This window comes from Falco naumanni, chromosome 12 (assembly GCF_017639655.2).
Source record: "Falco naumanni isolate bFalNau1 chromosome 12, bFalNau1.pat, whole genome shotgun sequence".
Taxonomy (NCBI): Eukaryota; Metazoa; Chordata; class Aves; order Falconiformes; family Falconidae; genus Falco; species Falco naumanni.
In genome coordinates, this window is record NC_054065.1 from 28661045 (window position 1) to 28685715 (window position 24671).

At 44.3% G+C, this 24671-nt stretch overlaps 1 protein-coding gene across 1 annotated transcript in view; it reads left to right on the plus strand.

Moving 5' to 3' along the window:
• CAPN14 (calpain 14) overlaps positions 1-24073 on the plus strand; it is an 89304-nt gene extending 65231 nt beyond the window's left edge. The window contains exons 5-24 of the mRNA XM_040611541.1: positions 1918-1987; positions 2952-3070; positions 3675-3811; positions 4935-5109; positions 5768-5833; positions 7222-7307; positions 8566-8640; positions 9295-9458; positions 10148-10311; positions 11062-11073; positions 13042-13247; positions 13798-13834; positions 14689-14751; positions 16349-16406; positions 18347-18411; positions 18852-18920; positions 19048-19126; positions 20272-20388; positions 21045-21100; positions 21378-24073. Of these exons, the coding sequence (XP_040467475.1) occupies positions 1918-1987; positions 2952-3070; positions 3675-3811; positions 4935-5109; positions 5768-5833; positions 7222-7307; positions 8566-8640; positions 9295-9458; positions 10148-10311; positions 11062-11073; positions 13042-13247; positions 13798-13834; positions 14689-14751; positions 16349-16406; positions 18347-18411; positions 18852-18920; positions 19048-19126; positions 20272-20388; positions 21045-21100; positions 21378-21404 (1845 nt within the window). The 3' untranslated portion in view covers positions 21405-24073. The remainder of the gene's footprint in view (positions 1-1917; positions 1988-2951; positions 3071-3674; positions 3812-4934; positions 5110-5767; positions 5834-7221; positions 7308-8565; positions 8641-9294; positions 9459-10147; positions 10312-11061; positions 11074-13041; positions 13248-13797; positions 13835-14688; positions 14752-16348; positions 16407-18346; positions 18412-18851; positions 18921-19047; positions 19127-20271; positions 20389-21044; positions 21101-21377) is intronic.
• The last annotated feature ends 598 nt before the right edge of the window (positions 24074-24671 follow it).

A 24671-nucleotide genomic window follows, 5' to 3' on the forward strand; every position in this document is an offset into this window, starting at 1 on the left:
CTTATCTTCTTGCTGGGCTGCTTTTTTTCCTGCTTAACTGTTTAGTCTATTGTACTTGGAGCAGTCTTTTCCCAGCTCTCAAGGCTGAGCTTCAATCAGGACCAGTAACTGGCTATCAGTGAGTTGTTTGTAGTTCTGGGGCCTCTGTTTTCTGCTTGTGCCCATATTTCCAAGGCCTTTGCTGGTATCCCATGCTTGAACTGAACATCACGAGAGACCAGGTTGTAAGGGCTGGTCACAGAGCAAGTTCTCATAACAAATGGATAGATAGCAAGCCTAGGAGGCCAGGCCAGGAGCCTGGCACAGTTAGATAAGGCCTGTTACTAGCAATGGCAGTTCTGTTCTTACTGAGCCACTGAGAAACATACAGACAGTTAGATCTTCCTAAAAGCAATGTATAGAATTAACCAAAAATTTCAGTAACACTGACTCCTTACGTTACTGTGTCTGTAAGGCAGTTCTGCCAGGTAATAGCAGATATCTCCTAGCTAAGTTATTTTCTAGCTGTCACATTTTGTCAGAGTTAACTAATTTCGTAGAAGGGCTGAGTTTCTGCAAAACTCATGAAAATTACCAGGAAATTAGGAGTACCTTTGCAAAGCAAGCAGGAGACCTTGGGAACAGCAGACCTGGTTCTCAGAGTTTCATATGTAATTTGGTCTCACAGACAGTTTGTATTAAGTCAGGATCTGCAGGCAGAGAAAGAGTGCAGTCCTCAGGGACCTGTGCTGGGCACTGCAGCTGAGGCAGCTGTATCAGCATAGAGGTATTTGGGAGGGAAAGGTTAACATGAGTCCTGGCCTCTACAAAGCCCTTCAGGTGTCCCTCCACCCCAGAGATACTGAAATGGACTTGACACCTCCTGTGTCTCTCAGTCCACTGTTCTGCTGCTCTAAAACTGCCTCATGAAGAAGGCTGGCATTTGCTCTGAATACCAAACTTAGCCCAGCAAAGGCTCTCTGCGGATGGATGCTGTGCATCCTTCAGTCCCTGTACTGCAGATGAAATGCTGAGATTCTGCTGTTCAGCCTGCAGGCTTGTAGCTTGCTGCATCTATGACTGATGGCCTGCAAACTCAACACCCAAATTCACCGAGGATAGGGGTTGGTGTCTAATTACTCTAAGTGTCTTCTGAGGGTTTGCTGTTTCTCTGCTACTGCCTGAAGGGGAAACCAACAGTGTGAAAATTAGCTTGAGCAATTTGTGGGTCATTCAAGTGAAACATAAGTTTGACACTTAGGTTATTAATTTAACCCCAGAGGCAGTTGTGAGAAGAAAAAAATATCTACATTATTTCTTTCTGAACAATTATTCACAGACCCACTCTTGTCACAGTAACAGGAACTTCTGTAGCAGCCGTTGGTTAGTCTGTAGCTTGATTGTCAGTCAAATTGTGGAGATGTCAGCTAGGTTAGCTGAAAGTTTGAACAGTTATGCTATGCCATTTTAGTTTCTTTTAGCAGAAACTTGTTGGTAATTGTGGAGGAGCAGGGCTGGCAGGTCTGAAGGGTTGTCTTCCAAGCAAGGTGTTTGTGGAGACCAATGATAATGTATCTCAGCACCAGTGGCTTAAATTAGAGACAAAATTCAGTGTAGACCAAGCACAAATGCTTGCCCAGGCTTGTGTCAGGTTAGCCAGAGCACATAACATTAGAGTTACACACAAAGCAAACAATGTCTGCTGGAACAAAAGGGACCCTAAGTATTTTGAAAGCTTTGAACAGGCAGAGGGAGTGTTTTGTGTCAATATCCATGAGGGTTTTACACCCTAGACTAGGAACTCACTGGATTTCCCATCTTAGAAAATTTCAGCTCTGCACAACAGAAAGTCCTTGACTTCAAGCTAAACCAGCTCATATTACTACTGACTTGACTCTTTCCCTCCTCTTTTTCTTTTTTTGGTTGTGTGCTTCCCAGGCTTTGCACAGAAGTCCAGTATTTTATGCTGCAAACAGAAAGCAACTTGATCTCTGCCAAGGATTGGTGGGTGAGGAAGCTCGTTTGTAAAAATATCTTAAGTGTTCTTACACAAGGTGACATTTTCCATGTAATTTTTGACTGTATAAAACTTGACATAGAAATAGAAGGTGTGCATATCCTTATCTCTTCACTTGGCGTGGGGTGGATGAAGCAATCATTAAGATGGGAGAAGCTCAGTAAAAATCCTGGCAAGCTTCAAGGTGGGATGTGAGGGGGTGAGAGGTGTCTCCACAAGCTGAAATTGCCACTCTGTGTTGCTTCTGTGCATGCTAATACTGCAATAGGAAGTGATCCTGTGCTCTTAATCCTCTGTAATGTTGCTGTTTGATGATTGAACAGAGACCACAGAAGCAGCAAAATCTGAGACTTTTGCTATCTTTGTACGTCATGTTTAGCGTGTGTGTTCTCTTCTCAGCTTTTCAGTTAGAAAAATGATTTTTATGCCCATGTTACCTAAAATAAAAGGACATAGTCATCTGCAAAACAGGTAGGAGCTGGACTACATTAATTTTTATGTGTTTTAAGCCCCTGAACAGGAAGTCTGATAAATACAGTCTTACATGTGAGAGCCATTAGAAATTATTTTTATTTTCTGAAAAAATTAATGTTTTCAAAGAAAAAGGGAAAAGTTTGTTGTTTTTTTTATATAGTATGCCTTTACAGAGAACAAAAAACCCACGCAATGTTAGTAAAAACCAAGAAAGTTTCCATTGAGAGCTATTTCTTGCTAAATTTCTTACTTAACCAAACAGTATCCAAATGCAAAGATCATGACAGTACAATTATAAACCAATCATGGTTAGGTTAAGTAAACACACATCTGGATCGTCTCATTTTCTGTGTATGATTTGTTATAATTGTAAAGACATCAGCATGACAGCTCTTCTGCTAGGATCTTGGTGGTGTTTCTGAACTTGGCTGACAACTTGTGCTTTTCAGCCAACTGCATGTGTCCGTTTGTCTTGGCACAGAGAACTGCTGGTTCCTGGCGGCCCTGGAAGCCCTGACGTTCCACCAGGACATCTTGGCTGCAGTCGTGCCACAAAACCAGAGCTTTGAGAGGAAATATGCTGGCATTTTCCACTTCCGGGTACTTCTGCTCCCGCAGAATGCAGGAGGTTTTCAGAAATTCTGTCCCATTTTATGTCACAACCTTAGATAATTTGTGTGCGGTTCCCCTTGGCGAGGGGCAAGTAGCCAGAGGGTATCCCAGCCTGGAGAGTAGCCCACCTGCCTCCCACAAAGCAGTGCAGGCAGCGGATCAATGACAAGCCACTCTGAGGATATACCTCTGCTTAGTCCTTCTTTCCAGCTGTGCCCTACCTATATTTTAATCCAAGCAAAATTCTTCCTCTATAGTAGCAAGGGTCAGAAGGACTTGAGCACATCTGCTCCGACCTGCTGCCCCTTTGCCCAGCTCTTGATGTAATGCCACTACCCTGCAGTTAGGAGCTCCTTCCCCAGAAGCCCATCTGTGCCTAATTTTCCCTGCTTCATCCTTTTACACCTGATACATGATTGGTTTTCTCCTCTGGCAAGGTGGGGCTGAGGAGTTGGTTCTGTAGGTGAGTCAGTGCAGCTTACTGACCCAAAGCAACTTGCTCTGTGCCCATAAGCTAAGCTATCTTGCCTTTCCTGTTATTTCAAGGGGAGGTCCCTTCCAAGGGAAACAGCTCATTTCTTTCCCTTGACAGTTCTGGCACTTTGGTGAATGGGTTGATGTGGTGGTTGATGATCGCCTGCCAGTGAACACGGCGGGGGAGCTGGTCTTTGTTTCCTCAGTCTATAAGAATGTGTTCTGGGGAGCCCTTCTGGAGAAGGCATATGCTAAGTAAGTGACTCATTCCAAGTTATGCAAATAGTGTCTCTAAAATATGTTGGTTCGTGCCTACACAGTTTGTTCTTGTTTATAAATGCATCTCCTAGGCCTTGTCATATTTGGAGTGTAGTAAATGGTTCTCATCTTTCTATTATTACGCAGTAAAAGCTGCCACTGCAGTAGCTGTTATCAATCCAGGCTTTTCAGTTTAAATCTAAGGGTTTAGGAGTAGGTGTGAAAACAGACTGTCCTCTGAGTGTTATCGCTGTTTGGGCTGTACTGGCTAGGCTGATGCCTTCATGTAGATACTACAGAGGAGTGGAAGGCCACAGATAGGGATTTTCAAAGGTAAATGATTTCTGATGCCTCCTTTGATGTATTACCAGTCTGAGAAACTTCCAAGGAGTTTCATTTTGGGGGTCTGCTGAAACATTGTACTTTGGTTTTGGTAGAAGTTCCTGCTCTTGGGTGCCCCAGAACTGAGGCATTTAATAAGTCATGTGGCATGGTAAAAATACTGGCTTCTTTACAGGGTGTTTTATCTAGAGTTGTTTATCAGGGCTAAGAAGAAAGCACAAGGCATATCTGATAAATTTTGTTAATATTGGGCTGAAATAATCTCTGCAGAGCAGGGGAAAAAAACTAGTTAACATTGAGAGAAAGATCACAACAAAGGTGGGAAAGTTCAGTTATTTTCATTTGATGTTAACATTAGAACAAAAAGACTGATGAAAGTTGTGCTGCAATGGTAAAGAAAATCAGATTGGAGATTGAGCTCTCCAGACAGCACGTCCCTCAAGGCACTATAACTTAGATACAGCGTGGCGTCTGGTGATAAAGTGAGGTGACATTTGTTAAGGCACAGTTATCAAAGAAGTAGCGATGGGCATGTTCTCACTACTGTGCAGTGGGAGATGACAGCGAGTGAAGAGTCCCTTTCAGACTATGGGCAATCTTAGAGACAATTTGCTATGATCCCCTTTTCCTAAATATCCAAGATTCCCCTAAGATTAAACATGAGTTACAGCCTTCCTTTTGCTTTTGCAGACCTTTGTTGTATGTTTTCATTGGTATGCTGTTCTCAACCTATCATCTGTGACTATAACCCCAAGAATATATTGATGTCTCTTGCTAGGCTGTACGGCTCCTATGAAGATCTGCAGATCGGGCAAGTTTCAGAAGCCTTGGTGGATTTTACAGGTGGTGTTAATATAAGGATAAAGCTTGCAGCAGCTCCTCCTGATCTGTGGGGTATCCTGACAAGAGCAACCTACAGCAGATCTCTCATGGGCTGTCAGACACATTTAGGGGTGAGACTTGGAGTGACAACAATTGGCTTCACAGCTAAAAGCCTTTGCAAACCCTCTGCTCAGCTAGTCATTGTGGCTTAAAACGTATCAAAACTGCCACATGTGACTTTGTAGAAATCACATTCTTAATGTTAAACTTTGCACATGGATTGATTCCCTGCTGCTCTCAGCTCCCTGTTGTTATGTTAGGAACTGGTTAATCCATCAAAGAACCTCTATTAAATAAGGACCTACTGCATTTTCCTGTTTTTGTTAAATACTTTTTCCATTTTTACACATGATGCAGTGACAGAGACTCATGGAATAAGCTTATAGCTAAGAGAGAGGTGTGTAGTTCGGAACATGAATTCAAATCTTGGCATCCAAGCCTTATGCTAATACTTTAGCTGTTGGGAAACCCTACCATTCTGCAAATCAAAGCCTGACCTCCTGGACTTTTAAAAATAAGATGGTCTCTAGCCAAAGATCCACAATTTAGGAAGGGACCTTCCCAATCAACCTTCCAGTTCCAAGCATACTGCAAACTGTGGCTGTTGGGAGTTTAGACTTAAATTTTTGTTTCAGTTCAAACCATTCTCCATAGTGGTAAGAGTCTGCTGTGTAAGTAAGGATAGAATAAAAAGTTTATTTTCATTCGGTTTCTCTTCCTTGTGTACAGGCAACAAAAGTCCTGAAGAATGGGCTTGTTGCTGGCCATGCCTACACAGTAACTGGTATTAGAAAGGTAAGACTAGCCTTGATGTCCAGGGTCCAGATTTGTTTGGATGTCAGCAATTTTTATTGCAGTCATAGGTTCAACCCTTAAGCAGGGCAACTGTGGTGTCTCCTCCCCCAGTGCTCTTCTTTTCGTCCAGGAGACTAAAAGAGACTGCATGTTTTGCAGAGATTCACCTTCAAGTATGTCCATTTTAGTCTCATGACCTTGATGTAAAGGACAATGGTTATAGGTCAGTATATCTCTAAAGGTGGGAACGATTCATAGGGCTCTGCTGAGAGCATCTTAGCTGTGAAGAATGAGAGGACTGGCCTTTGGGGATGCTGGGAGGATGTGCTGAAACCTACATGGGGGTAAAAAGCCTTCCTCTGATGTCAGAGGAGCAGACGTAGAGAAGTAAAGATAATGGAATACAGGGACCAAAATATGAAAAACTTCAGATGAAATGTGAATCAGGGCCTAAGTAAGGGAACAGAGCTGGGCTCCTGTGCGGAGAATGCAAGTAGACCCCACTGTTCTCCAGAAGTATCACTGGGAGTCCCCTAAAGACATTTTTCTAGAGGTAATGGACAGTAAAATAACAGGTCCCAGAAAGTGAGAGAAAGCTTGAGCTTTCTCATTCTGGATTGATGGATGATTATCTTGTCCACCTTCAAAAGGAGGTTGACAAGGATGACAAAGGACTTTGTTGGGCTTTGGGTATGTGATGTAGGTGTGGGTGAAAACATGTTCAGTACCTCTAGCAAGAGATGCTATGAAAGCTGGAAGAGATACTATGATCTGAATGATGCATGCTTGTGTCTCTCATGCACAGTAGGAGGGGTTTAGGTATGGACTTTATCAGCAACAAGTCTGTCACTGTTGTGATGCCACTGATGTCATGAAGAGCCAGGCAGGAGTAAGGAATTGACCAAGCATGTGGAGCTGATGTGACGTCAGCCATTCTGCTGTATGCTGCAGACAAAGCACCTTGTTGGCCTGGCTCCCTCTTCTCCCACCATGGCACCCCAGTTCAGAAGGCACTAATCTATGTGGCCACCCCATGGATTGCATTGTGCTGTCCCGTGGTGCTGGGGTAGGACTTAGCTTTCAGAACAGCACAGTCCTGCCCCCACATAAGCACAAAATGAGCAGATGTTGGAAAGGGAGAGGAATTTACGGTCAAACCTCCAAATTAGGTTTGTGGTTTCTGTTTTCAGATGTAGAAGGTAGGATATAGCATCTTAATCTCTTTGTGACGGCATTCAGAGTTGCACGATCATAGATTTTTATCATCATACTTGCTGGCATCTACGAGAGCAAACAAAATCTTTGTTAGTATCTGGCATGGTACAGTGGTATAAACCAGATGGGAACTGCTGAGACCTTGGTAAGCACATTGTCACTTTTTTCTGCAGGTGACCTGTCAATACGGACCAGAAAACCTAGTGAGACTGAGAAATCCATGGGGAAAAATTGAATGGAAAGGAGACTGGAGTGACAGGTGAGTTTAAAACCGGGAAGGTCTGATGCTGGGAGGAAAGGTTTCTTGGAGGAAAGCTGCTGCCATCTTCAGGCATGAATTAGTGCTGAGAGCAGCATTAAGATTAGTTGCTTGTACAGACCCTCTGGTGTCAAAGCAATGACTCAATAGACTTGTATTTCTCCAGCAGATAGTGCTCACGTAGTTGGGCTCATTTCACACATGCAGCTTCAACAAGCTCAGTTCTGCTTTTCCATTCATGGAATACCAGCAGAAACATAATATGAACATCAGATGCTGGCCACGTTGCTGTGAGCTGGATGGCATGCAAAGTGACATAGCTGTGTAGGAGGCTCAAAACAAACGGCCTGTTTCAGGGCTCATGGCCTTTTATCATGGGAGGGACTATGCAAAGTCCTCCATGGACTGCAAAGTGTTGGAGTTGGGTGGCTGTGAAGGAGTCCTCTGTCCTGGCCGCTTGGGGAAATACAACTGAGTATGAGATCAGAGGAAGCAGCTAGTGAGGCAATTGGACCCTGTATTTGCATCTGCCTGATTTTTTTGTTTGGGATCCATGAAAGGCAGCGGTTTGTATTCTGGACCATGGGAAACTGTAGACTTGTGTCCTAGTCCTCTTTGAAGCGGAGCATGTTCCTTCCTTCCAAGCTTTGCTTCATTCCCTGAACAGATCCTGTTTGCTGAGGGTCAGGGGTAGGGAGGAGGGAAGAGCAAGAGCACAGGGCAGTGCTGGGAATGTGAGTGACTTTCACCTTGTCTGCAGAGCAGTAACTTCTCTGATGCACGCCTGTCACTTAATGACAACTACCAGCTGTTCCTGTTGAAGAGCATAATGAGCAGCCTACCGTAGGCCTGCCTTTTAAATGGCTCCCAGCTGCCTCTTGTGCTGTCCTAGTCATTCATTCATTATGCCGAACACTCTTCCTATTACATCTCCTTTGACAAAAAATTAACTAACAAAATGGGCCTAGATTTTTATATTTTAAGCACTTGGAAGCTGCGTGTGTAAGTGAATGGACTGGCTGATGGAAATGGAGCACTTCTGGCTTTTGCTGGAGGAAACTGGAGCCGTTTGGCTATATCTCATGGGACCCAGACTGCTTGTGGAGAGTGTCCCGTGGCTGAAGGCACAGGGAGGCCTGTTTTAGTGGGGGATAAATATGGAGATGGGGTGTTGGCCTCTTTTTATAGTGGAAAGCTCTGTACTCTGCCTGGCATTTGAGGCCACATTTGGCTAGTCATCTGATGTTTTTGCACTCAGCTCTTACAAATGGGAGCTGCTGAGCCCGAAGGAGAAGATTTTGCTGAGGAAAAAGAAGGAGGATGGAGAATTCTGGTAACAGCGCGGTCTCACTTCTATCCTCTCTGCCAGTAGCTCTGGGGCTACGTCTGGAGATGAAGCAGCACGTTGCCATTTGGGTCGAGGCATATGGGATCTGCTTTGTAACAGCTCGTGCTTGCTTTCTTGCTCTCCTGCTTGACGATGTGAGAAGCTGTAGCTGTGCTGACACAGAATTAGATGCACTGTTCTTCAATGGCAGGAGTGAGGGAGAAGGGGGACGCTGTCGGGTCTCCAAGGGCTGCTGGAGGCATGGGCAGCTTTCAAGAGCTTTTGTCCTGCTTTTTCATTTTAAGACAGCTTTGGGAAGTTCTTGCTTGCCTTGTGGAGAAACCGGGAACAAACATAGCTTCTGCCACGGGGTGGCAATATTGTCGCCCGTGTCATTTCACTGCCGTCCCTTTGGTGGCAATATTATTTTAATCGCTATGCTGCTATCCTTTGCTGAAATTTTAGTCGTGCATTTGCTACTTCTAGATGCTGCTGTTGGAGCAGACGCTTTCTTCTTTACTGCCTAATAAAATATGAGCATTACCATATGTAACACAGAATGGTGCGGCTTTGAAGTTCCCTGCTCCCTTTTTTTTTATAAGCCATATGGGCTAAACTAAGCTGCTGACAAAATGTCTCTTGGCACTCTTTTTTTCTCAGGATGTCTCTGCGAGATTTTAAGATTCATTTTGTAGATCTGGTGATCTGTAAATTAACTCCAGACCTGATGAGCCAGGAAGATGGGAAGAAGTGGATGTACTCCCTGAAGAGTGGGAGATGGGTTAAAGGAAGCACAGCAGGAGGAAGTCTGAGGTTCTGTCATGGTGAGAGGTGCTCTTTTGGATGACTCTGGGGTAACATTGTTCTTCCGACTCAGTTGCCAGCATCTTATACCTGTTAACACAAAATTGGCAACAAGAACATGCTCTTCCTCCTTAACCCTCCACACAAAGCTCAGAAATAAGCATCTGAAGGACTTTGACTAGCTTCTGCTATGACAGAAGTTGCATCACTTGCAAACATAGGCCAGTGGGATGGTTATGGCATGAAATGAGCTGCAGGATCCTAGGATCAATTGCCAGCACTGAGCTTCTTTGGGGCATTAAAATTATCTATTAAAATTTGCATCCTCAGCACTTCCAGGAAGTGCTATTTTAGGTAAAGTGAGTGGGAAATACAGAGACTCAGCCCTTCCGGAAGCAGAGCAGGTGGGGTCTGAAGTCAGCTAGCCCATACACTGAAGGTGATAGAGGGGCAGTGATACATTTATAAGCAAAACAAGCTCTTAGTTGCGGGTGAGCAGGAATGTTCCTTGCTCTTTGGCCTTCCTTCTGTCCTACATAGTGGTTGCACTGCTAAACTTGCAAACTTCACCCTAAGATCAAATTCCTGTGGTGTCTGGAGGTCCAGAAAACTTGTCACCTATTCAGTCCAATGTCGGGCATCATGTAGGAAGCTGGCAACCAATTTTGTGATGGAAATGACATCAAAATGTTTTTCTTGTTTTGCTTAGGCACCTTTTGGATGAACCCTCAGTACTGGCTGAATGTTTTACCCGTTGAAGATGGTAAGAAAAGCCAGGGTTCCTGCAGTGTGGTTATATCCCTGATGCAGAAACACAGCAGCAAACACCGGAACCGAGCTCCTCACCTCTTCATTGGATTTTCACTCTACAGGGTGCAAAGAATTTCTTTGCCTTTCTTGCTTTCACCAAATAGGAAAAATTCCAGCCCCTGTAAACTGTAAAGCTTTGCAGACCAAGAGTTTTGTTGCGCACAGGGTGATCTGTGCTTTTTTCTTCTTGCCTGTGCCCAGTCTCCTCACACATCAGGGCTAGGCTTCCTCAGGCTCTGAGCCCCGCTTGCTGCCTCTCTGGCATGCCGTGTGTTAGCCTGTAGAGCAATGAGAAGTGCCTCCTGCTTCAGAGCACAATGGGCTTTACTTTGCCCTCTCTGAAAGTATGTGCAAGAGTTGGGAAAGGGTGCCAGGAGTCCCCTTACTTTGGGGCAGGGGGAGTGTTGCCCTCGGGCTATTTCCATCCATGGTAAAACTGTGCTTGAGAAGTGGTCTTAGTATGATATGGCAGCTGCCCATGTCTGAATACTGCTAGTTCCCTGTGTATCCAGGGATAAGTGGATATCTCTAGAAGAAGTAGAGTTTCCTCCCCTTAATTCTCTGCTTATCAGAGTGCCTTGCAGAACCACTGTCCTCCCTCGAACACAGCTACAGCTTTTGTTGCTGCTGTGAGTTTGCACAGTTACAGAGCAATTACCGTGAGGAAGGGTTTTCAGGTGAAGAGGCTGAGGTTTATGAAGGCAAAGACTGCAGCTAGGCATATGTAGCCGCTTCCCAGCAATGACATGGCTATGTTGTGTGAGATTCAGAGGTCCCTGTCTGACAGATGCTCTGTTTCTTTTCTTCCTGCAGGTGGACCTACAGGTGAGTCCCTTGTCACTGCTGCTGGCTGTTGGGAGATCTGGGCTGGTGCACCTGGTATGACAACATTGAAGAGGTTGTGTTTGCATTTGTTCCTTGGCTGATAGCTAGTCACAGTGTACGTTGACAAAGATCAGTGAGGCACCACAGTAAGTCATTTATTAATGCACAGCTATCCATTGACTCTTTCTTTGAAAAGCAGTCCTATCAGGAGGGCTCAGTGGCCTTAAAAGGGGGTGTTAGTTGTTCAGCTTCTGCACTGAGTCTTCAGAGGTGTTAGACGTGGCATCAGTGTTTACCTGATCAGCACTTTGTCCATGCTTCAGTTGTGAGATGGTGCCCCAGTTCTTGGCTGTGTCTAAGCTAGACTCCCTGCAGCTCTCAGGGGATCCAGAGCTACCTTTCTGCTGCCTCCCAGACTTGGGATGAGGTGGGAAGAGAGCCTGTGTCCCTGGAAGTCAGGGGCCTCCTGCAGAGCTCAGGTTCCTTTCTGCCTGGGCATGCTCTGGAGCTGATGCTACAGGTGCTTTCATCTTCCTCAGGCCAGCTGTATTTCTAACATTTTCTTTAGCCAGGAGCCTTTTGGACCTAAGGAAGGGCCCTGAGTGTTAAACCCTGATGTAAGCCCCAACTTCAGCCCCAGCCTCAGAGGGCAATTTAAAACAGGGAAGGCTTAGCTCCTTTTATCTGGAAAGGGCATATCTTCCACTCTGTTAATACTCAGAACACCTCTTAAACAAAAGTCCCTTTGAATTTGGGCTGCTAAAGAAGTAGTTTGGGTGTATGGTCAGGGCCGCACAATTGTGTTCCCAGTTACTGTATTTCTAGCATGGTAACCACGAGGTAAGATGCCACTCTTTCCTGACTTAAATATTTTGGGCTCTATCAGGGTTACAAGTGAATTAAATTTCCTGGCAGAGGCGGGTATGAGCGTGGCCCTAGCACACTGCTGTGCTGCACCCCAGAGGGAACAGTGGCAGCCAGAACTTTAATTTCAGGTTTGTAGTGGTTGCCAAGATCAATACAGAGAGATGGCAAGCCAAGAGCATCTAAGGCATTGGAACTACGGTCAACAAAGTATTGACTGGAACATAAAAACTTTGAATTTAACATAAGGGGCGTGAGGAGGAGTAACCCTGAACTCTTCAGAAGAATGATTGCTCTATTAGTAAGAAAAATACTGGCAAAGGAAGAGGAATAGCATCTCCACTATGAAGCTGTGGAGTAACGTGGCTAAATGTTTTGAGGAACAGCCAAGATCAGAAGGTGACAGTGGTTTTAGCTAGCAGGATTATTTATTTGGCTTGTGTCCTAGGCACTCAGTGGCATTAAAAATCATTTCAGTGTTGCCTGGATCAACACTTTATCCATCCTACTATTGCAGAAAAGTGTCTGCAGAGCAAAACATTTGTAAGAGCCAAGAGTGCCAGGCAGATCAAGGACATATGTGTGGAGTCAGGGCTAGGGATTAGGTTGCTCTTGCAGCACACTCAGATCACAGGCGCTCCAAAAAATCCTCTGCTACCAGATCCCTAGTGCAAAGGACAAGCTGGGGATAAAGTGCATGATACCTATGGGATAGGAGGAGTGTTCTGTCTAGTGAAGAGCAGTGTCTAGAGCAGTTGCTGCCTGCAATCATTTCTGCCAGTATGGAAATGACTCTTGCAGTAGCCACTTTGACAGGAGACACTTCTCCCTAGTCTTTATTGCTGTTCCTTCCTTATTGTTGACAAAGTTGCAAGAAGCCCTGTTCTTTGTCATATTAGTATTGGACAGGGGTGGTACACAGTGAGAACCACCATGTTCTGGGAGGAGACTGAGTCCTTTGGGCCCTGTTATCTGCTTGTGCTGTAAAGAAATCTGAGCTGTGAAGGTAGGATGTCTATGCCATGCCTGTGAATTCCTCTCTGAAGGCCTTTTGTCCATTTGTTTAGCTGGTGCAGAACACTTTTCTGTTTTGTCCCTTAACAGTACCAGGAAAGCAACAGAAAGTTGCCCCCATCTTTCTTCACCCAACATCAGCCTGTGAACAAGCACCAGGTTTTCCTCGATGAGCGGGAAGTGACTCATGACTTCCACCTGGAGCCTGGTGTCTATGTGATTGTCCCATCCACCCTGGAGCCTCAGAAGGAGTCTGAATTCATCCTGCGTGTCTTCTCCAGGAAACATGTGCTTCAGTAAGATGCTGCTACCCCTCTGCCAGCACCTAATTCTCTGGGATGGTGGGATGATCTGGTATTTCTAATCTAATGGGGGCAGCATAAAGACTTCAGTCTGCAAAAGGCAGCACAATCTGTTCTGGAGAGGGTGGCTGTGGGTTTCTCTCGCCTTAGGATTCTCAGTGCCTGAAGCACTGCTTTTGGCCTTACCCTTTCAAGAAGTGTTGAGCTAGGCCCACACAAAGAATTCTTGCAGCATGCTCATGTTTGAGACTGTAGAGAAGGACAAGTTTTTGATGCACCATTGGTTTGCCAGGAGGCCCTGCTGGCAATGCTAGGGTGGTTGCTTGTGCAGAAATGATGCTTTGGAGACTTCAGATGCCAGCAGCCCTTGGGGAGCCATATGGATGTGAGGGCTTCCCTTACTGCGGCTGTTACACTAGGGAAAAAACATATGCTGCAACAGCGGATTGGGGCCCCATCTGGGGATGGGGGATGCCACCTGTGATAGACAAACACACAACTCTGGGATATCTCCTTAATGTGTCTGACTTTTTTGCACCTCTAGGGAAATAGGTGGGAACACCAGTTTCACCCTTTCTAAGGTGAGTGAGTATAAGGGAAGTGGGAGGTCTGTGGTTCAGTCTTCAGCTCTGCATGTTGGGTTTTTCCTGGTGCTCTGCCCTAACAGAGAGGCTGAGTGAGAATGTGAGTGCTTGTGTTGTGGCACTTTTGAAAGTCCTAAAGTAAGGACTCTAATGCAGGCAGAGTCCCTTGGACCATGCAGACAGATGCAGTCAAGTGTGGGGGGTGGGCAATTTTTTAGACGCCTTTTTTGCCTTTTTGCAAACTTCTTTTAGTGACACCATCTTACTTGCTCTGCAGTCTTTCCTGTCCATGGCTTTCTGGAGACTCCTGGTCCATTCTTGTACTTCTCCCCACTCCTTTCATGCCTTGAAAGTTTTGAAGACATCATGGGACCTGAGCAGTGCTATATAGGTTATTTTCAAAATAATGGAGCTCAATGGCAGTGCATGCACATCTGCAGCTTGTGCCAGCGAGTTTATAGCATAGTCTGGTCCCCTGACATAAACAGGGGTGGTGTTCTTTCATCTCCTCTATTCTCCTGTATAAAGAAGGACAGACACCCTTCTCTCTCTTCTTGGCACGGAGCAAGCTCCATCCTTTGTTGTTGCACAGCTAGCTGGATGGGGGGAAATGTTTCTCCCTGTTGAGTCTTATCTGAGTATTTCTTTCCAAGAAATTGAATTTCTGTGAGGTGGGGAGCTGTCTTAGCATAAGTGGGCTGTGTTAGTGATGTAGCATTGATTGCAGTGGTGGGAAGAGGTTTGGAAAGGCAGGGGACAAGAATGCAGTTTTGAGAAAGCATCTTTAGTAACTTGGGTGGTCATATTTTTCTTCCTTATGTTAATGATTTTTTTCTTTTAATATCTTAAAGGAAATTGTTGATAGGTATGAAGGCAAGATTTGGGAGGATTTTTTCACAAAGCATTTTAAACAGGTAAGTGTGTCCATAAGTGTGTCAGAGTAAACTCCTCCAGAGCTACTATGTGGCTCTGTGAAAGCAAAAGCATGTGGATATTCAAGGGAGGTCTGGACAGCAAAGTGCAGGGAACAGAGAGGGGCCTCAGGAGGCTGGGCTGTGTGTACAGCGCTGATTCTGTGCAGCAGATTTGACTTAGCAAATACGGTAGCATTGAGCTAGGCTTATTTCTCTACACAACAGGATGTGAATGCCTGGAACTTAGTGACACAGGACATTGTGAGTGTGATGGTATCAACAGGCTCAAAAGGTGTTAGCAAACTGATGGGCAGCGGGTCCATAAACAGGTACTAAAGGACTAGACAGGGAGGTATCCTTCTAAGATCCCTTTTCCAACAGGCTTGGGTGCCAGGGAAACAGGAGAATGGACTGCAAAAGCTGACCTCTCATGTGCTCTCCCTAAAAAGTAATCCCTATTGCCTCTATTGGGGACAAAGTGGTGGGCTGTGTGGATCCATCCTACCCTTTAGGGTGTTCTTACACTCCCTGGGAAAGTCGCCTATTGGAGAACAGCCCCTGAAATATTGACACTTGTTTCATGTATCCTTTGTCTGAAAGCTAACTTGCTTTGAGAGGTGAAGTAGATATCAACTGTCTCATCATCTCCTTTTTTCACTCATTTTCCTTGTGAAATGTGATCCTTATTATGAAAGATTATTTTTAGTGAGGTGATGGTGAGCTATGGTGAGGGATGCAAGTGTTCCACCTTTCAGAAAAGGTGGCTGTGTTTATTCAGCAGCATACCCTGTATTTGACAAACACAATTTCACAAAAACACATTTGCACTTTTGATGGCAATATTTTGATGGAAGCTGTTACAAAAAGCAAGCAATGCTTTTACTTTTTGCTTTGCTTTTACTTGTTTAAGATTCTGATTTGGAGAATGGTGTGGCTTTCATATGTGGTAGAAATTGCCATGTATTGTGGGGTGCTTGTCCTTTGCAGTCAGGAGGTCCAAGTACCCACAGAAGTGAGCAGTACTGTCACTTCTTAATGCATTACCCTGGCATGCCTCAATGATCTGAAAACAGGCTTTTATTTTTTGAAGAGTGACATTTAAAAAAAATATCTCCAAACAAAAAAATGTCACAGTTTCTAAAAAAACCTGTAAACTTTAGTATAACAAGGAGGAGGGGAAGTCAATGCTTTGAAAAGTTTGGGGAGGAAGTATTCCAAAGTTTCTTTTGTTTTGTTTGTAAATGATAAAAGGGAAATACTTGAAGCAGGTCTCTTGACAGTGTGCTTGATGGGAGGGATGGCGCTAGGGCTGAAAGGTTAACAGTCTGGATCCTCACTCAGTGTAAATCTGCAGTACAGCATTGATCTGTATGGAGCCCTGAGAACTTAGCTCAGAGCAGACTGCAGCTCTTGCAGGCTGAGAATCTTGTCATATTCAAAGGGAGTCTTTTCTATTGATTTTCACAGTGACTGGAGTGGGGCCAGGAAAGCAGAGAATGAAGATGGGACATGCTGGGAAAACAAAAGAGGGAGAAAAGTGATTTAAGACTTTTAAAAAAATAATTTTAAAAATTAAAAATTCTCTTCCATATCACAGAATCCTGAAATAAATGCTGTTCAGCTTCAGAGGATCCTGAATAATATATCTTGGAGAAGTAAGTGCTAAGAAATAAGGTTTCTGTAAAATAAACCCTCCTAGAGAAAAGCCTAAGCTCCTGTATTTATTTCTTGATTTCTGGGAAGAGAAACTGACTTGAATCTGACTGAACTGACTCTTCTGATGCCATGTTAGATTTCCAGAGAGAAAGAATTTGCTGGGGTGTGAATCAACATGGTAGAAATTTTAGAAGTGAAGCGGTGGAAAAATTAAACATCAAACCAATCACGGTCTCCCTAAAAGACCCAGATCAGCCAATTAGGATAAAACAGTATCCCATCTCTAGAGAAGGGAGAGAAGGATTACAGCCAGAAATTGTGAGTTTTTTAACTGGTATCTCTCCCTTTGAAATGTTATATGGGATGCCTTATGACTTTGGATTATTAGTGAATTTGGATTATTTTTAATTTCACCAATTGAAACAATGAGGGGGAAGAGCAAGCGTAGATACTGTGTGTGGATGCAGACTCTGGATTTGACCTCCAAACCCAGCTTGACCTCAGCCTTGAGAAGCTGTATGCCTGTGCCACCGCCACAGCCTCAGCAGTGCCACTGCTGGAAGGTGTAAAAAGTCAGCCTCATCTGTAGGCAGTTATGTGGTGGAAGGGGTCTTGTCTTTACCTTGATGTGCCTGGTTCTTCCCTGCTATTCCTATTTACTCTTCCCTGCTATGCATGCATAAGGCTGTTCCTTGCACTGTTTGTGTTTGGGAAACAGAATGGAGGTGCGGGTAGCCTGTGTAATTATGCTTGTAAGAAGCAGGTGAGCCCAGAGGTTGTCTCTTTCGTGAGGATTGTGACATCCACTCTGCCAGTGGCAGCCCGGAGCACTCCACAAGCTTATAATTGGTCCCTAGTTATAAATAATGCTACCTGGACAGCAACGAGGTATTGCGGTGGCTCTTTTATCTGAACAATGATAATGAAGTTACAGATACAATGATTAATCCCAGTTTTCCTTCCCAGTTTCTTCACTGGTAGCAACTGATGGGCAACACAGAAAATACACTATCCAGCAATTATAGGCAACAAAGACAATGAACAAAGGGCTGATGTGATGCTTTTTCCAGTTAGGCTGTATTTGACACTGTTCCCTTTTCTACAAAAATGGACCAGGATATGTCTTCTGTCTTTGCAAACTGACCCAGCAGGCCCTGTCTTATCTGTGGGAAGACTATGTTGAACAGTTTTAATTTTTTATAAGTGATCAATTTTAAGACATCCATTTAAAATTTTACAATACTTGATTCATATTTACTAAACAGGGCTATTACAAGATTAAAACATCTTCACTTTCTGCAGAGAAGGGATTGGTGAGTTATGATTCTGTCCCTTGCTCAGTGGAAGTCTACAGACAATCTATAATCATGATTTGCAGTGAGATTAGAGTCTATTTCTGCTACTCTTCATGTAACTTATGTATGAACCAGGAATGGTTCATCAGTGCTTTGATGCAGGATCATGTTTTCAGTGATGCCTGTATTTTTAATTATATTAACAGACCTAGCAGTGTGTCTGTGAAAGAGCGCGAGAGAGATGCTTAGCACAAGGGTTTCAATTAATCTGCAGTGCTGCTCCCCAAAGCTCTTCAGGTCAAGTGACTTTGCTCAAGGTCATGCAGTAAATTCTGTTTGGGATTACAGCTTTGGATGTCCTTTTCCTTCCATTTTCTCTAATAGCTTGAGATAGTGCACCATATTTCATTCCATATTACATGCCTGCAGGGAGCTCATATTGGATTTTCTGAGACTAGTAGAATCCATCCTGTTGCCTCATATTTTTATCATCATAAATGATACGTCTTCTCAAGTGGGTATAAAGTTTCACAAAGGCTTTGAGGCCTGAGCCCTCTTAAGTGAGGGGAAATTTTGAGACTTCATTTTTCTGAGAGATGTTCAATGACTCCTGAAAACAATATTTTTTTTCCTTTTCTCTCCAGACTTCCAGAGTTTTCGCCTGAGTTTCAGTCTGGATGCCTGCCAGGGTATCTTGGCACTCCTGGATGTATCCTTGGCATGAGTGATGCTTCTGACTCATACAGTACTTCACTGGAGCATTATTTCTTTGGGCAGACTGGGTGTTACTGTGATTTCTTTACCACCAGGACATGGACTTTCTTATTGAACTTCTCACCCTCCATAACAACAGTTCAGCTGTGACAGAATGGAATTGGTTTGGGAAAGAGTTGTGGTTTGGGAAAGAGTTGATTCCTGCTGTCTCTGAAATCAGCAGCCAGGTTCCCATTGACTTTAGTGGGAGGAGGATCAAGCCTATAGATAGGCCTGTGGTCTAAGAAATCATTATTCTCCTATTATAATTGTTTGAATGCTGGAGTGGCTATGAGTTAGTAGTTTGTTAGGGGTTTGTTTGTTTTGTTTTGTTTTATGTAATGGGTGCTCTCTGACATTTAATTGAGATCTTCTGACCTTAATTCACCCATGAAGCTGAACGCCTCTGGCACACTGAGTATCCAGGAATTCAGAGTCCTGTGGAAAAGGCTGCTTTTCTATTCGGTATAAAAATAAATTCTGTGTCCCCTTGCAATATCTCCCTGCTCACAATCCCTTTGGTGTCATCTGTTGTTTTTTGGTGGGTTTTTTTTTGTTGTTGTTTAAATATTTTATCTCCCTCACCCCCCAGGAAGTTTTCCAGAAAAGAGACACTAGCGGATCAGGAAAGCTTGGCCTTGTGGAACTGCATGCAGCTGTACAGGAGACAGGTGAGCCCACAGCAGATCTTGACAAGTCTCATCCTCTTCGTCATAAAGCTCAGGGCTGGGAAACATCTTGGGAATTGTAGGTGAAGCCCAGGAGGGAGTGGAAAACATCACAGGCTGCATGGTCTTAGCCATCTCTGCTTCCCTCTTTAGCTGGGTAAACACATCTGAAAATTATTTGGCTGTGGGATGGGCTACTTAATCTTTGCCCCAGTGTGGTCTCATATTGATAGTTCTCTGAAACAGAAGTGCCTATTTTAGACCCAGTTTTTAAATCCCTTCCTGTTCGTTGCTAATTTAATTTTAAAAGACTGTGGGGGGTTGTGTGGATACATGCAGGAGGCCAGATCTAGCTCATAGTAAATTGCTGCCTCTGCTGAAGATGACAGCTCAGGGACTGAACCTTAAAGTGTGGGACTTGCACAGAGGTAAAACTGGTTGCCTGAAGCTTGATTTAGAAATGGAAGACAATACATGTAGGTCCAAATACTGGACCAAGCTCTGTTGCTGTTACTGGGCTTTGAGCGGGGGCTGGTGCTCAGTCTTTTAGCTTATTTTGCATGTTAACAGCTTAAATATCACTCCTCTTTTTGGTGTGTGTTCACCCAATTCATCTGGTCAGTGAAAGCACAGTGAGAAACCCAGGCCGACCTCTGCTAAAGCAAACTTAAAATCCCAGGCCGTGAACAGAAAATGCTTTTATTCCTTGCAAATGCTGCCTGACATTGGGACTGATGCTTTCTGTATGAGCTTCCTCTGGATTTTCTTTTTCCATCTTCTTTACTACCCTCTTGTGGGGTATTGCTCTTAAACACAGCTGCTATTATTACCCTCATACCCCATGAGCAAAGGATGTCTATGTGTATCTTATTCCAGCTCTGGCAGGACTGAGTATAGGGGGTCAGATCTGAACACATTTAAGTCTGGAGGAGATTTTTCCATATAGTGGTCTGGTCTGTCTAATATTTGATTATCTTAGGGGAGGTTTGAAAAACCAAACTGTTGGAGAAGGGCTGAAGGCCACTCGGTTGTGCATGCTCACAGCTGTGTGGACACCCATAGCACATGCAACTGTGTACAGCTGGAAGGTGCCATCTCAATCTGTTTGTTTGTTTGTTTGTTTTTTCTTCCCCTCTCCTTTTATGAAGGCATTTCGCTCAGCAATGAAGTCTGTAATTTGATGGCAATCAGATATGGTGACCCTGACTTACAGATCAGCTTTGAGAGCTTTGTGTGCTTCATGCTTCGAGTGGAGATCATGGGAGGTGAGGCTGGCGTTACGTGGCTGGCCAGGCAAGCTGGGCTGCCCAGCCAAGCTCTGTCTGGCCCTTCTGATGCTGCTCTAGCTGGCAGTGGCAAGGTCAAAACTAGGATTGGGTTTCTGAATAGACCAAGAGTAATCAATTGTAAAGCAAAGGACAGATATAGAAGAAATCAAGCACTCTACCTTTCTACCAGTCACTTTTCTACAGACATCCAGGCTGTACATATCAAAGTGATTTAGGTCCCTGCAGGTTTGCACTTCTGTAGGAAGAGGTAGGTAAATTCCAGGTAGAGACTGTTCATTTTCCAGGAAGAGGAGAGCCTCAGAATATACATTTGGTGGGACTGCTGATAACTCAGTCTGTGAGCTTGTCATGTAGACACTTCACACGTGTCTCTAAACTGTGGTGGGTGAGGCTAGGATGACCTGCATTTCAAGGTGTCACAGCTGGATGGACAGGCAGTAACATGCCTGACTTTGTTCAGCTGCTCCCTGTGTTCCGGCCCTCAGGGATCTTCCAGTGACAGAACAGAGAAGCTCACATGCACTTGTGAATAGCCTACAAACTCTCCCATTGAGGTTTTACCTGAGACAGAATGTCTTGGCTGGTGTTGCTCTCATGGCTATCAAGTTAATGCTGCTCCTTTACTTTCGCAGAGGCCTTTCGCAACTTAACACAGGATGGTAAAGGCATATATCTCCGGGAATCCGAGGTAAAGCCCATTCCCTGACTGTCAAATGCAGGTTCCCTCTTTGCAAGTGGCACTGCATGTTTTGTTCTGTAGCATTAAAAAAGGTATCTTTACCTGATCACTGCCAGAGTAGGTTAGAAACAAGGAGCTTCAGGCTTCTAAGTCTTCTCCTTTGTTATGGCTTCTGCTCCTTCTGGAGACAGAATGTCCAGCGCCCCATAGTCCAGTTCAATTGTGAATATTGCAGAGCTCTCACAGGGATGGATGAGTTCAACCAACTTTCTCCATTAATTTCCAGTGGATGATGATGACGCTGTATTCCTGAAGCAATGCTGTACTGGAGGGGACACCCAGGCCTGTACCAGGAGGAGGAAGGCTGCTTTCTCTCAACTTCCTCTGCGTGCTGGACTCTCTGGGCTCAGCCCTGCAATTTACCTCGTATGAAAAGTCTTCCCCCAGAGCAGATTTGACCTAATAATCACAGACTCGGTGAACTGAAGTCTTGCCAATTAATGTATTTATTATGAGTCCTATTTCACTTCAGACAGCCCTTCTGAGAAGAGACTGCTAATCACTACGAGTGCACAGTGTGACACTGTGCAGTGCAGTGGCTGAGTTGTTTGGGTCACCTACTTAATGCTGATGTTCCACTGCTATAGGATGGCATACATTGTGGTAGTGCCCAGAGGCTGTGCTTGATGATGGGTCTCTTGAGCTTGGGAGAGAAACATCCCCTGCCCTGCATGGCTTGTCATCTAATAGAGGAAATCCCACTTCTGCAGCTGCTAGGCCCATGGTAGAGGGCAGGAGTCTGTCATGGCAAAGAAGGGCTGGGGACTCTCAGAATGAATGCTTTCCCCTAGCCATGACTTGGAAAGGTGATTTGCAAGCATTCAAACCATCTCTTTTTTTTTTTTTGTAAGTCAGTATAGCCTTATTGAAGTTGATTTGACCAAGCAATGAGCTGGGCCTCCATCTCTTTGTTGTGGATGGAGGCTGTGATGTCTGAATACATCTTTCAGAAAGGCAGTGGGTCTTCTCTGCAGATTGAAAAGTACAGTGCAGTGAGCAGTAAACTGATTCATATTGTCTTAAAGTCACTGGAGATTGGCAGCGAATAGATGTTCTCTGTAGCATGATACAGGAGCAGTCTGGTAAAACATTTGGATATTTGCCAGTTACATTTTATGAAGCAGGATGAGAGAGAGAGAGTGTGTATGTGCGTGTGTGTGCTTTTAAATGATGCAGGCACATGTAGGTTGTAGCTAATTAAATAGTAGAAACTGGGTGCATAGCTGTGAAGAGCATTAGAGAACACATTATGAGTGGGGCTATTCACATCAAACTCTGTGCTAGAGTTACTTGATGCATCTGTCTGTAGGATCCATTTATTTATTTGGGCTGGAAATTTCCATGGTAAATGCCTGTTACAGGTTGATGCTTTGATTGGGATTTTTGATTTTGTGGTTTCTTTTTGGATTTAGGCTTTGGTGGGGCGGGGTTTGCATTCCTGTGGACAGCACAGTTGTGGCTTTTTTCCAGTGCACAGCCTAGTTTGGGCACTGAATGAAACTGCTCCAATGGGAATGAACATATGATGAAAGACCATACTCTAATGCTTTTGTATGAAGGAGTTATATTCAGCTGGCATAGTCAGCCTTCCCTCTGGCTTTTTGTGACTTTTTAGGTGCTTAATCTCATAAATATCCTTTCAGAGTGCTCTGAGATCCAGGGATGAGGTGGATTGTAGATAAAAATGTAAACACAAGCAAAAGACTAAGCTCAGGTAAGTGCTTACCACTGCATTGAAGCCTGTGCAACAGCACACGCGTATTTAGAGAGGAACCCCATCGTGTATAAGTGTTCCAGTCAGGAGGCATTAAACAGTAAAAACAACAGTGTGCACTTTATTCCCCAGAACAGTCTGTTTCTAAACAGTATCATTTTCATACTGTTTTTATGAGAAAACTGTTAGAACCAGATAAATAGATAGCTGGGTTTGTACTTGTTTATTACAGATGATATATCTATCTTCTGTTGTGAGTGGCCTGCTGTGGTGTCACTGGAGCCACAGGGTTCAGATCTGCAAAGCAGAGCAGGTTAGAGGGAGCAGGGACATGCAGGGCCCTAAGCAGTGGTGGTGCAGCATTGCTGTCCTGCTGGGCTCCAGAAGAGGCTCAGTTAGCAGCTCCGTCACAAAGCATGTGCCCTTTCCCAACTGTCATGCCTCTGTTTCCTTTTGTGACTCACAGCTGAACACGATGATGCAAACTAAATTAGCCTGATTTAATTTGCACTCAGCTCAGTGGGGGATGTTATAAACACTGATTTACCATGTGCAGGAGCAGCACTGGAAGAGCTGAAAAGGTTGATTGAGAGAGCGTAGGTCTTGCTTTTTCAGCACGCTCTGATAAAGGTGGTCACTGTCACCCACAGGGATGGCCAGGGGCGTCTGTGTGAGTGCAGAGTGTTCACAGCAGGACTATGTTGGACATGATGGGGTGAAAATCTGTTGGTCCTGACTGGATTTAGTGCACAATGTGTGTGATCAGCTGAGCAAGGATCATTTGAGGCTAGGAGTATGCTGGACATAGCTCTGCCACAGGTCATGTGCGGAACTGTGGTGCAGGGCACCCACTTTGAAACTGCGGTTCATTTTAATGTCGTACACATTTTTTCTATCAGATTTTGTACTTATTTACTTCACACCTCTTTAATGCAGAGCAATGTAATTGCAGGGAGATTATTTTGCTATTGATTACTTGATCCAGGAAAGAAACAGGATTCATCCATGCTATGAATCACTAAGCATTTGCAGCAATAAACTTTATTGAGCCATGTGACTTGCTGTTAGAGAATTGTAAAGAAAGCTCTACTGGAATGATTATACCAAACCATGTACAATTCAAACTGAATTATCTGGCTCACAATAAAATGTTTTTGGCAAGGGCATCTACTCGGACACTGTGAGGCTTTTATATTGCTAACTGAATAACATTTTCTGGGCAATTTTGAAGATATATTATTCCTTATTTACAATGTGCATTGTGGAAAAAAAAATGGTTTAAAAGGCTGTTGAAGGATGCATTTGTTTGTAACCACAGCATTTATAGAGATGCTGAGCTTTGCAGTGGGTGGTATTGCTCTAGCAGAAATGAAAGAAAAGCGGGGCTGCGGCTTGAGACTAGTATTGCTAATAAAGGTCCTTTTTGGAAAAAGCAGGTGCAACTAACAAGAGTAGCAAATAATGGCTGCAGTATGAAGAGAAGCTGGATGATGAGGTATACTGTAAAAGTAAGACTGAGATGAAATTGAAAGGAACGAATGAACCCTTTGCAAACCAAATACTCAGAGCTTATTGCCGCAAGATACATGCGCATAACTGGAAGTACGTCTTGTTTCCTGGATATAGCTGGTGCACACTTGTAGTGTGCTGTCAGGGTACAGCAGGTAGCTGTCAGCCTCACTGCGTGCATTCTGTGTGGTCGGGGCTTCTGTCCAGATGGCAACAGGACAGGCTCGACTCTTGAGCTTAACAGAATTTAAAAATAGGCAAAGACTTGCAGGATCAACAAGCATGGCTGGAGCAGTC